At 33.6% G+C, this 11751-nt stretch overlaps 6 protein-coding genes across 6 annotated transcripts; 3 read left to right on the top strand and 3 right to left on the bottom strand.

Annotated features, from left to right (window-relative positions):
* Window positions 1-1233: 1233 nt before the first annotated feature.
* On the top strand, window positions 1234-1893 carry MRPS18 (mitochondrial 37S ribosomal protein uS11m; the record flags this gene model as incomplete). Its single annotated transcript, XM_001642608.1, has 1 exon — window positions 1234-1893. The coding sequence occupies one exon, from the start codon at window positions 1234-1236 to the stop codon at window positions 1891-1893; it is 660 nt and encodes a 219-aa protein (XP_001642658.1).
* A 309-nt stretch (window positions 1894-2202) lies between these two features.
* BXI1 (Bxi1p) lies at window positions 2203-3036 on the bottom strand (the record flags this gene model as incomplete). Its single annotated transcript, XM_001642607.1, has 1 exon — window positions 2203-3036. One exon carries the CDS (start codon window positions 3034-3036, stop codon window positions 2203-2205), a length of 834 nt encoding a protein of 277 aa, XP_001642657.1.
* Window positions 3037-3566: 530 nt separating this feature from the next.
* Window positions 3567-4730, bottom strand: Kpol_1076p4 (uncharacterized protein; the record flags this gene model as incomplete). The annotated part of the gene is made up of 1 exon (XM_001642606.1): window positions 3567-4730. The coding sequence occupies one exon, from the start codon at window positions 4728-4730 to the stop codon at window positions 3567-3569; it is 1164 nt and encodes a 387-aa protein (XP_001642656.1).
* Window positions 4731-6373: 1643 nt separating this feature from the next.
* On the top strand, window positions 6374-7666 carry TRM13 (tRNA:m4X modification enzyme; the record flags this gene model as incomplete). Its single annotated transcript, XM_001642605.1, has 1 exon — window positions 6374-7666. One exon carries the CDS (start codon window positions 6374-6376, stop codon window positions 7664-7666), a length of 1293 nt encoding a protein of 430 aa, XP_001642655.1.
* Window positions 7667-8492: 826 nt separating this feature from the next.
* YPT11 (Rab family GTPase YPT11) lies at window positions 8493-10172 on the top strand (the record flags this gene model as incomplete). The annotated part of the gene is made up of 1 exon (XM_001642604.1): window positions 8493-10172. The coding sequence occupies one exon, from the start codon at window positions 8493-8495 to the stop codon at window positions 10170-10172; it is 1680 nt and encodes a 559-aa protein (XP_001642654.1).
* A 125-nt stretch (window positions 10173-10297) lies between these two features.
* TRM11 (tRNA (guanine-N2-)-methyltransferase) lies at window positions 10298-11614 on the bottom strand (the record flags this gene model as incomplete). Its single annotated transcript, XM_001642603.1, has 1 exon — window positions 10298-11614. The coding sequence occupies one exon, from the start codon at window positions 11612-11614 to the stop codon at window positions 10298-10300; it is 1317 nt and encodes a 438-aa protein (XP_001642653.1).
* Between the last annotated feature and the right edge of the window lie 137 nt (window positions 11615-11751).

The raw sequence follows: 11751 nt of genomic DNA, 5'->3' as shown, positions 1-11751 counted from the left end.
GAATTCCAATGTTAGGGGTGTAAGCCCAATTCTCCATTTTCAAATTGGGTTCTAAATTCAAAAAAAAACCGCAAATTGGATTCTCCGCCATTTCCCGTTTTTTATGGCACTAAATTTTGATTAGGCCAAGCCCCGATCCGTTTGGAAGAGTTTAAAGCCTCGTGGGGTTGCCCTGTCCTTTTGAATTCTTGGGGATGTGGTTCATTAAGGAAATAATAGGTTTACCTTTTCCATTTGTACTGAAAGATTTTGTTTCCATTCCATTTTCCTCATCTTTGGGAAACCCGCCAACTCTAGGGAGGGTTACAGGACTTTGGTAATGTCATGTGATATGCGCAGGGTACCCAATTTTTACTGTCTCTTTTCCCCTAAATGTTAGGGAGATATAAATCTGATCGTTGGCGGTTAAATATTTGAACAATAAAGTATATATATAATAAACTATACTTAACAACTTTTGACTAACAAAAAAAACGAACTGTCAAGTATATGAGGATGGTGGATATAAAGGATGACATTGTGCTGGTTCTGTAAACTGCATTTACATGTATCAAGGGGAAAAGGAGAAATTCTGTATATGTGTAAAATTTGTATTTACAAAGACAATTGAATTCTATATGGAAGACAATACTATTATTATGATTAAACCATTGTCTCATTTACTTATTATTGGTTCCATATAGTATGAAAGAGACAAGGCGACCATTGAGATGTCTGTTAGTATTGAGGTTTTTCTAAATCGATTTTAAGATATGTCTATATTGTAGGTAAGTAGTGGACAAGGTTGAACATATGAACGTTTAAACTGTTATTAATAATATGATTAGATACGGTGATCTTGAAATCTATAGTGTTTCAATATTAATTTTAAAATATTTGAGTGATGAATGTGAGGTGGGCTTTTTTATATTCACCATCATTTTACCGGTAATTTACCCTACTTTCGAGCTTTTGTGGGCGAAAATAAAAGTTTGATAGCACGTGACAATCGGTATATCATATCGTATTGTCGTTATTAACGTATGTTACCCTCTCTTCAACTTTCTTCACCATATCAAAAATTTATCTGATTCAATTATTTGTAGTAATAGCAGATATAACGCTGAATATTTTAAAGATGATATTGGTAGATTTGACTGAATTTAAAAAGTAGATGGTGTTTTTGTAAGTGATCTCAATTCAACATCACCCCATATCTCTATTACCATCCTGTTATCTGTGTCAATTTGAACAATGTTTGGAGCTAGAAGGTTTTTAGGATTAGGGACTTCTAAAATTGGTTCTTCTAAATTGTCAATTATAAGAGATAAATGTGGTATTAATACAACCTCTATTAGATCTATTGGTAATAATTCATTATCTTTCAGTCACGTCGTTGCTGGTAATAGTAAAGAAAGAGAACTTACCAACGTCGTAGGTGTTTCAAAAACTAATTTGAAGCCTGTATATAGAACGGTCAAATACGTATTAACATGTGTTTTTGGTAAGAATAATACACATATAACTTATAGTGCTGTTGTTGAAGATATTAATTACATGAAACGTCAAGATACGTCCAAGTATAATGAAGCATTCCTATATTATATGAAACTACCTCAAAAGGTGAAATTTAATATTTCCACAGGTTGTTTAGGTTTTAGAAAAGCTGCAAGAGGTGAATATGAAGCTGCTTTTCAAACCTCTGCAAAGGCATTCCAAATGATTCAAGAGAAAAATTTATTGGATAAAAATATTGAAATAGTAATGAAAGATTTCGGGAAAGGTCGTGCTGCTTTCATTGCTGCTTTGACCGGTAAAGAAGGTAATGGTGTAAGGTCAAACGTTACAAGAATCAGCGACAAGACAGCATTGAAATTCGGTGGTGTTAGATCTCCAAGAGTCAGAAGACTGTGAAGGTTTTCCTGCATATCATTATCATCTACATGGTTTTCGAATGTCTTACAACCTTGTACCCCTCCCTCTCTTCCATCAGTATACATTCATTCATACATATATATTATTATTATTCTTAGGATTTTAGAATAACTCTAACTTTTACCAATAACCAAACAATGAGTTAAAGGGTAAAATTAAATAGGACATGTAAATAGAACGTCTGCACATTATAATTCAAATGTTGTATTAAAAAAAACTTACACAATGTAGAAGAATATATAGTTAATCTGATGTATACGTAATTTTATTTAAGCTATGACGATATCCCTAATTGTCATCATTGCTTCCCACAATCCTTAGAATCGAAATGAATAAGTTGATAATATCAAGATATAGCATCATACAACACTTAATTTCGTCGTCAATATAGCATTTTCTAAAGATCAGTTGTGTGTCGACGAATAAGTAGATAGTAAAGACAAAAGCGCCCAACCATCCAAATATCATAGTTGAGAAGTTTTCACTAATACCAAAGAAGAGAGTTGCAAAACTCAACCCTATTAGGAACCATAGAGCCCAGTTCAACCAGTAATAGATTGAGCTCATCGTTTGCATGGAAGTTTGAAACAAAGGTGATAAAGAAGACACGGTGACACCTACTACCACAACAACGGTGATCAGCAATGCAGACAAAACAGTGTCTGAATCATACGATAGCGTTACAAGTGCCAATGTATATGATTCAGCTAAAGTGAATATCATCAACATTAACAGTTGGGAACCTCTAGAGGGTAAATAGTACCATGGGACTTTTCTTCTGGCTGAAATATCGTTATTGTTATCATTATCCAATAGAGTTTCATTATCTAAAGGCATATCATTGATATTTGGTACAACAGATAACCAAATACAGGATACCATCGAAATGAATAATGCTAAAAACCATAATCCAAGATGAGTAGTGATGAAAACCTGTAGTGTCTTGTATTGGATGACAGATAAAGAGAATATGAAAGTACAGAGCAGTTGAATAGATAGTAAAGAATAAACCTTTCTTTGGAATCTTGATCTGATTTCTGGCTCACATGAGATGACTTTTACAGAATATTTAAAATCATCAGGGAGCTGCTGAGTCGTTGTGATATCGTAATTTGATTGCATTATTTTATATATTGCCAGTGATAGCTATTGAGTACAGATAGCAACTTTGTTTTATATATGTAAAATATATTTTTATATATGTACCTGTTTTTTTATCAAAAAAATGCTAGTTGTTTACTCTGTTGAGTTGAATGATAAAAAATATAGAATATTATTACTAGTTATGAACATGAGACATACTTATATATGTTTAAAAAATGAATAAAATTAAATAAAATGTTAGGGAAGGGGATGATGGATAATAGAAAATAGTATGTGATGAGTGCAATATTGAAAAAAGTGAGTATCACGTGTGACGATCAACGTAACTAAGGTGATAGATTGATGAATGATGATGACGAAATGAACCTCACGACTACCATTTCTCTAGACACAAGCCTTCCTGAGTTATAAATGGGGATGGAATGGTTAGGATTGGATTAGAGAACGAGGGTTGATGGTGATGATGGGTTATGATGATATTTGTTCATTAAAGAGTATTGTTTTTGTTTGTACGTTATTTCAGTTTGTATTTTTATTTATTTTTTTTTTCATTTTGATGCAAAGGTTAAACCAGTATCAATATTTGCTTGTAATTGGTTTAAGGCAGTTGGCAAAAGAGATTCTCTTTCGTAGTTGTTCAAATTTTGAACCAAAGTTGGGTCAATTTGAGAGATACCTTTAGAGTTAACTGTACATTTGATAGAGAAGAAAGGTACGTTTTGTACTAAAGGTAGAACTGATTGAGCGTTGTCGACCAATGGAGAGTTCCAGTCCTTAGTGGTTAATGGGATGTAGAAGATGCCATCGATAGAAGAGACTTGATTTGTTAATAATTGTACGAATTTCTTGGCAACTAAGAAAGCGGAATAAGCCATTGATAAAGTGGCTGAACCCATACCATCTTTTGCTTGTACAACTTCATCACCACCGTATTGAATTCTGTGAACTAATTTTTTAATGGCGACGTCATCAGAGATCAAATCATATGCAGAAAAAGTAGAGTTGTTAAAGGAACAATTTGATAAAACAGGTAAAATGGTATCACCTGAATGGCCACCAATTACTGGGACATAAGGCATTTCGTTTGAAGATGATGCACTGTTATCCATGAAACCGTTGACAAAAGTGGAAGCACGAACTAAATCTAATTCTGTGATACCAAAACATCTACCCAAATAGACGTCGTTTAGGACAGATTGTAATACTGGTAACAATGAGTTTACAGGGTTTGAGATTAACAAAACAAATGGTGTAGAATCGATAGTGTTCAACTCTTGAGCGATACCTTTAATGATACCAGCATTAATGTTGAATAAATCATCTCTTGTCATACCTGGTTTTCTTGGTACACCAGCTGGGATAATGACCAAGTTTGAATCGACTAATGAATCACGTAAATTGTCATGTAGGGACAACTTCATATTAGTGTTTACATGAGACAAATCTGCGTGAACACCGTTTAGAACCTTCATGTTAACATCAAAAAGAGCTAGATGCAATTGGTTGTCATTGTTGTTCTGTAGGGAAGTACGTAACAGTAGGGATAAAGACTGACCAATACCACCTGCGGCACCAATGACAGTAATTTTGACTTGGTTTGACTTGGAATTAGTAGGAATTGGCATATTTAAAGAATTGTAATTGTTTGAAAAAAATGTAGTAAAATAGTACAGGATGATACTATATGGTATTATTTGTAAGGGAAGGAACATTTGAAAGAACCAGAACCAAAACGAAACGAAAGAAAAAACCAAAATTTAGGATGAACTAATTTATTTTTTTTTGATGTGATGTTTATATATGAATGAAGATGCGTTTGAGATCAGATAATATAAGATAATAGAATATAGTATAATAATCGCCGGTGTATATAAATTTAATAGGTGTAGAACCAAAGGGTACAAAAGACATATAGTAAAAGAACTAAAAAAGAGAATGGGAGGGAGGGAGGGAGGGAGTGGTATGGCGGAGGCGAGTTTTAAGTTTATCTGTTTTTTCTTTTTTGGGGATGGGGATGACCTCCGGGTATAAACTTGGATTTGAATTTTGGGCAGAAAATGGGAGATGTACCCCGGAGAATAGGAGATGTATGTGTGTTTGTGGGTGGGTATATGGCTATAGCTATGGCTATAGCCATAGCTATAGTTCGATTACGATCAGGTTTGCAGGTTAGGTTCGGAAGAAAGAATGATGAGAAATAAAAGGAATTTCATTTCGTCTTTTGTGTGTATGTTGTGTATGTGTATGTCAGTCAGTATCCTTGTCCTTGCATCGTATGGCCGTCTCGTCTGTCTGTGTGTCTCTCTATCCCTCACCCGGGGTTTAGCCCCCTCCTATTTCTCAAATCTAAATTGGCTTGGCTTGGCTTTCCAATCTTAATTTTCATTTTCATTTTGGGTGTGTGTTTTCCCCGGGGGGAGGTGAAAGAGGCGGACTGGGGACCGGGGTGGGTGGGGCTGGACTCGTTGAGGAATCCACAGCTCACGAGACCCAAACTGACCATCCCACATCGGCCGAAATACCTCATTGAAAAGAGATGTGTTCGTACTGTTTCGTAACCGGAGTTACGGGGATTTTCTAAAAACTGTGCTTGTGTTCAGCCGTATGCGAGTACACATACGCTCTGCTCTGCTCTGCTCTGCTCTGCTCTGCTCTCTGACTTTGTTTCGAAAGCTCTCTTTTGGTTCGTGCCTGACGCTCGCTGCTGATGGCGGTGCTATCAAAATGAGGGGCTGGCACGCGAGGCAAAGGGACGAAACGAAACGAAACGAAACAGAACGAAACAAGATTGGAAGCTGGAGGGGAGGGGGAAGAGAGAGAGAGAGAGAGAAGGTGAGGCGCGAGAAAACAATGAAATTATTAGTATAGCTGTACCGCATCCTTCTCGTATTATAATCTCTGTGGTATTCTTGGGTGGGTGTGGATCACAAGAGTGTGTTTGTGTGTGTCCGAGTCTGATCTCTCTTTTTTCCACTTGGTCCATATGAGTAGATGAATGCATTTTGTTGTTCCGGGGATAGTTCGATATTTGATCGTTTTCCGTGGAATTCGTCCGTTCACTACAAATACGTTCCTGGTCATGTGATTTGTACATCTGTTCGAACGAAACTCCACAGCAGGTAGCGCTAGTGTAGGGTAATTACGGGTCTCTTTTGTTTTTTCTTTTCTTTTTCCCTACCAGTTTCGTTCGAAATTGATCTAGCTAACTAACTAACTAAGAATTTTGAAAAGATGTTAAAAAAAAATTGTGATAGAGTTATAATGGTGATGAGATGACTTCAGATACTAAGTTACATCTTCTATTGGAAGTGGATACTCAAATATATATCAAAAAATAAAAAATAGTATAATAACCATGCAACCAGAATCAAAAAAACAAAGATTGCAATGCGAATTTTACATGGAAAAGAAAAAAAGAAGATGTGGTATGTCTCGTAACTTGTCTTCCAAATATTGTTCAGAACATCAAATTCTAAATGAAAACACTAAAAGGATCCCTTGTCCACTAGATCCAAACCATACCGTTTGGGAATCAGATCTCGATTCACACTTGAAAAAATGTAATAAACTGAAATTGATTCATCAACATGATAATAAACCATATTTCCTAAAAGATTGTAACGCAATTACAACAGAAGATTCAAACACAACTGTAATTACAAAAGATTCATTGCAAAATTGGATAATGAAAACTATACCAGTTTTAAAAAATTTCTTCAAAGATGATGAAAAAAACTATCTATCCAATGTACCACTAGATATTAGAAAGAATCACACAATGGAAGATAAAAGATTCCCACAATTAAACGAAAATGATAATATAGGTAAAAAATACCACGCTATTCAACAATCCTCATTGATACAAAACATGATAGATAGAAATATTTTGCAATTTAAGGAAAATTCATTGGCAAATTTCATAGAATTTGGTTGTGGGAGAGCAGAATTATCTCGTTACGTTAATCAAGTAGTAATTAAAAACTCCGAAGAAAAAATATATAACCCACATTTCATATTGATTGATAGATCTACAAATAGAATGAAATTCGATACAAAAATGAAAAAGGATGCTTTGGAATTCAATCAAAACTTAAATCCTCCAACCATCACAAGAATTAGAATCGATATCAAAGATTTAAAAATTGATCCATTATTACAAAAGGATTCAAAATATATTGCAATCTCGAAACATCTATGTGGTGTAGCAACAGATTTAACTCTACGATCCTTAACCTACAACCCAGATGATAATGATTTCTTGCAAGGTGTCTGTATTGCAATGTGTTGTCGTCATGTCTGCAACTCCAACAATTACGTAAACCCAGATTTTGTTAAATCAATCATTGGAAATACAAATACTGAAGAACAATTACCATACGACCAATTCTTCCACGCTCTAACAAAAATTGCTGCTTGGGCTACTTCAGGTGATAGACCAACCTCATCAGATGAAAATAATACACATTTCACCAACTTGCCCTATACAGAACGTCAGGAATTGGGTTTAATGGCAAGAAGAGTGATAGATCAAGGTAGATGTGATTGGCTGCAACAAAAACTTGGTGAATCATTCAAAGTAGAACTGATAAGATATGTAGAACCTTCCATCTCTTTGGAAAATGTAGCATTATTAGCATATAGAAAATAGATCTTTAATGTACTTTTTATATTTATGTCAGGATAAAAATGTTTAAATAACAATGCAAATTGACTGAACATAAAAAATTCTTTTATTTTGGAAAACAATTAGTATAGTAGATACAGGTTTTTATTAACATGAAATACAATACAACAATATTCGAAAGCTAATTTTGGTTATTTGAAATTATTTAACATTATAATTTCCCAATATCTATAATGATTCCTGGATTAGGCACATATCCGGGAAATTTCGTCCATTATAGATATTTCAATAAACACTAACTTTATCCAAGTCATATGCAAGAAAAATAAGAATTAGAAATATTGTCGCAATAAGAAAAGAGTAAAAAGGGTTTCCAATACTTGCTTCTATCTTATTACTATTAATAGACGACAGTAAATATCCACCTTACAACGTTAGATCCTTCTAGGTCTATCAGATCTTCACCAAAACACAATTAGACTAAACAATACAAGAAACTAATCTTTGTAATAACAGCAACCCAACTTCAAGTACTTAAGTAGTCTTCCTTAATCTAAATGTCCTTTTCATCCTAAACATCTTGCCAAACATTGCTGTGACATAGCTTCCATACATCAGAAGGCATCCCATCGTCATCGCGTCGAAAATTGTTTCAGTTCATCTGTTTTTTTTTGCTTTTCGAATCTTAAAACGTAGCGCATTGAAAAATTCGAACAAAATTTGGGTTATGTTAAAAATTACATCAAGATCTGCTAAAATTAACATATAAAGGTAGTTGTTAACAAAGGTCTGATCTGGTCAGAAGAATAGGAAACTAGCCATCAGGATAAGTGATAGTTAGATTATAAAGATGTCAAAGAGGAAGAGATACTCACTTAACCTTCCTGCGGCTTCGTTGTCGCCAATACTGCCGATATACCCATCAAATGATAGACAAGATACTTCAATGTCTCTTCCAGGGACACCATTGTTAGATTCTGCAAGGAACTTTTCATCAGGCTCATTAGGATTGGGAATAGATGGGCTTAATGACCCTCGATCTAGTACTTCTCGACCTTCCTCTTTCTATAGGATATCGTCAAAAAACTTAGCACATTTGTCTATGGATTCTATTCCAGCTGCAACATCAACAATCAAGTTATTATTGATTGGTGATGCTGGTGTTGGGAAAACTGCTATGATCATGGCATTTTTTGAAGAACTTCCCACGAAGGCTCAATACAAATTAATGGAAGAGGTGTCGTCAACAGATAGCCAAAAGAAACAAAACAGTGTTGATTTTAATCGAATATCAGCATCAAATAAAAATAGGTTGCGGAAGAAAACATCATTACAATCAATGAGAAAGAGATATAGTTTAAATGATTATGAAGAATTATTTAATAAGAAATCACCTACTAATGACGACGTAGATTTATCCAGTAAATTCTCAAATATAGATGGAGAAGAAAATATAGGAGATAATGATGAGCTTATTATAGATACATCCTCTACTATCGGTATTGATATTAAGACAACAACGATTAGTATTGACTATAGGTTTTTTAAATGTGTAACTTGGGACACCGCTGGTCAGGAAAGATACAAAAATGCCATGTTACCATCTTTATTTAAAGGTTCAAATGGGATATTCTTAACATATGATATCTGTGATAAAGAAAGTTTTAGAAATTGTTGTGATCATTGGCTATCCGATACAATGAAGAATTTATCAAAAGAAGATTTATCTAGAACGAGATTTTATTTCATAGGTAATAAATTGGATGTATATAAAAAAAGGCAAGTTACCCATGAAGATGTATTAGAAGCAATGAATGAAATTGAATTTAAATACGAAATCAAAATTGCAGGTAATTTTGAGGTAACTTGTAAATGGCCAAACGTTGTAGAAAGAACATTCAATCTAATAATTAAAGATCTAGTAGAAAATGGTTGCTATGACGATAAAGAAGAAAATATCGAAGAAACTTTAAGAGATTCAAATGAATCCGATCGTTTTCTTATTGGTGCTCAAACTGAGAAAATTCAAGCTTTCAAGGAAAAACAAAACTCAATGGAACCAAGTACAGGACCAAAATTGGAATCAGGATCAGGATCAGGATCAGGATCAGGATCAGGATCAGAACCCGATCCAAAAGACAATTATTCTAAGGATTCTAAAGTTTACAATCCTAGTATTAAGACAAATTTGGGAAAAACAAACTCTCAAATTATTAATAACTCTGAAGAATACAATGATATGGTTTCTGAAAGTGATTCAGATAACGATCATATTTCTAATGATGATTCACATATACGTAATCGACATAAAAAGAAGGAAAACATGGAAACTGTGGAAACTGATAACGAAATAAGTAATAATAATAATAATAATAATAATAATAAAAATAATGATATCGATAATTCTAATAATACAGAGGAGGAAATAGATAAAGTTTTCCCAAAAAAAGGTAAAATCATCGATATTACAAAACCAAATAAGGACAATAATGGCAATGACTGGAATATCTATCCTTCATGCTGTGCATAACAATTTTTCATGAATATAACATTAAACCATCAAGGCAACATTTAAATATACAGATCTATCTCTATGTACATACAAAGTTATGTAAGTATATTAAATTGTAATATTTTTCTTTTATATTTTTTTTTTTATTTTTGGCTCTGATTAAAATTAGTAAAATATCTGTCTCTAAAGTTGGCGGTTGATCGCTGTAGACCTGAATTTGTGGTACCGTCATAACCTTTGCCTCTATTTATATAAACCAACAATCTTCTAGACCATTTATTAAATTCTTGGACACAATCATATTTCAATTCCAGATTTGAATGCAAAGGAATAACAGTTTCTACATCTTCGTCATTAGCAGTAGGCATCCAAAATGCTAATCTTCCTCCTATTGGTAATCGTTGAGAAGCATATTCCAACAGATCATCCAAAAGACTATCTAGGGAATAAGGTTTTTTGGTAGGAATATAATCTTTTCTCAAGAATGCCTTTTCTCCATCAATTTCTACATTCTCTTTCCCTATAAATTTTTCAGGATCTTTTGCACCTAGCACTTTTATACTTTCTCTAATACCATATGGAGGATCACATAAAATAGTATCAAAAACTAAGTTTGATCTCAATGCATTATGTGTGAAATCCATTGTTAGGACATCCAAAAATCTTTCACTTTCGCCATATTTCTTGAAATTTGAACCAATATCTACTGAGGCACCTTTTCCCCTAATCATTCTTCCGTCTATATCTGAGCCAATGACCAAAGCACCAAAATGGCCACCAGCTACCAAGAAAGAACCTGTCCCTGCAAATGGATCATACATGAAAGTACCAGGTTTTACCTGAGCAATGTTCGCACTAACTAGTGATAATTCTGCTTCGAAACTTGTTGTTCCCTTATATGGTCTTTTCTTTAAATCATATTTTTCAACAGCTTGTCTATTACCATGTTGAATTAGTCTACCAAAATAATATTTAATTGGGACTATGCCACCAATGTTTTCCGAAATTGGCACATATTCATCAATTAAAGTATACACTTGTTGTGGATTCTTCATTCTAATCTTACCTTTAAAAGCCAAATACCCAAAAGATTCAATTTGTTTTACTCTATCAAACTTACCATAACCTCTATAAGATTCAAAGTCAAATTTAAATGTATCATTAGCAAATTTTTCTTTATTCTCTTCATAAAATGGTTGATTTTGTATAGAAGTATGCAATTGATCCATATTTTCACCTTCACCCCAGTATTCGTAAATAGCTCTTGTCAATATTGATCTTTTGATCCAATCTCTAGCTTGCTCATCGTTATCCAGTTCTACCTTAAAAAATGGCGAGTCTTCTGAATAATTATCGAAGTTGATGGATGTGATTCCAAATAGATCAGCTAATGATTCTAATTCGGCTCTTCTAAAGTTCAAATGAACCTGAACCATATAAAGTAAATATTGTTTCCCCATACTGTATTATATTACTCTTTTTCAAAAATAAATTTCTCCAATTCAATGGAACATATACATTAATAAGTGCAATAAGTATATAAACAGAAATTGCACTCCCAGATTTCACTTTAAAGTAATTAGTATTACTATATTTG

Source organism: Vanderwaltozyma polyspora, genomic scaffold (genome assembly GCF_000150035.1).
Source record: "Vanderwaltozyma polyspora DSM 70294 KpolScaffold1076 genomic scaffold, whole genome shotgun sequence".
Classification (NCBI taxonomy): domain Eukaryota; kingdom Fungi; phylum Ascomycota; class Saccharomycetes; order Saccharomycetales; family Saccharomycetaceae; genus Vanderwaltozyma; species Vanderwaltozyma polyspora.
The sequence above is the reverse complement of the archived record's forward strand: the minus strand, read 5'-3'. Positions and strand labels throughout refer to the sequence as shown.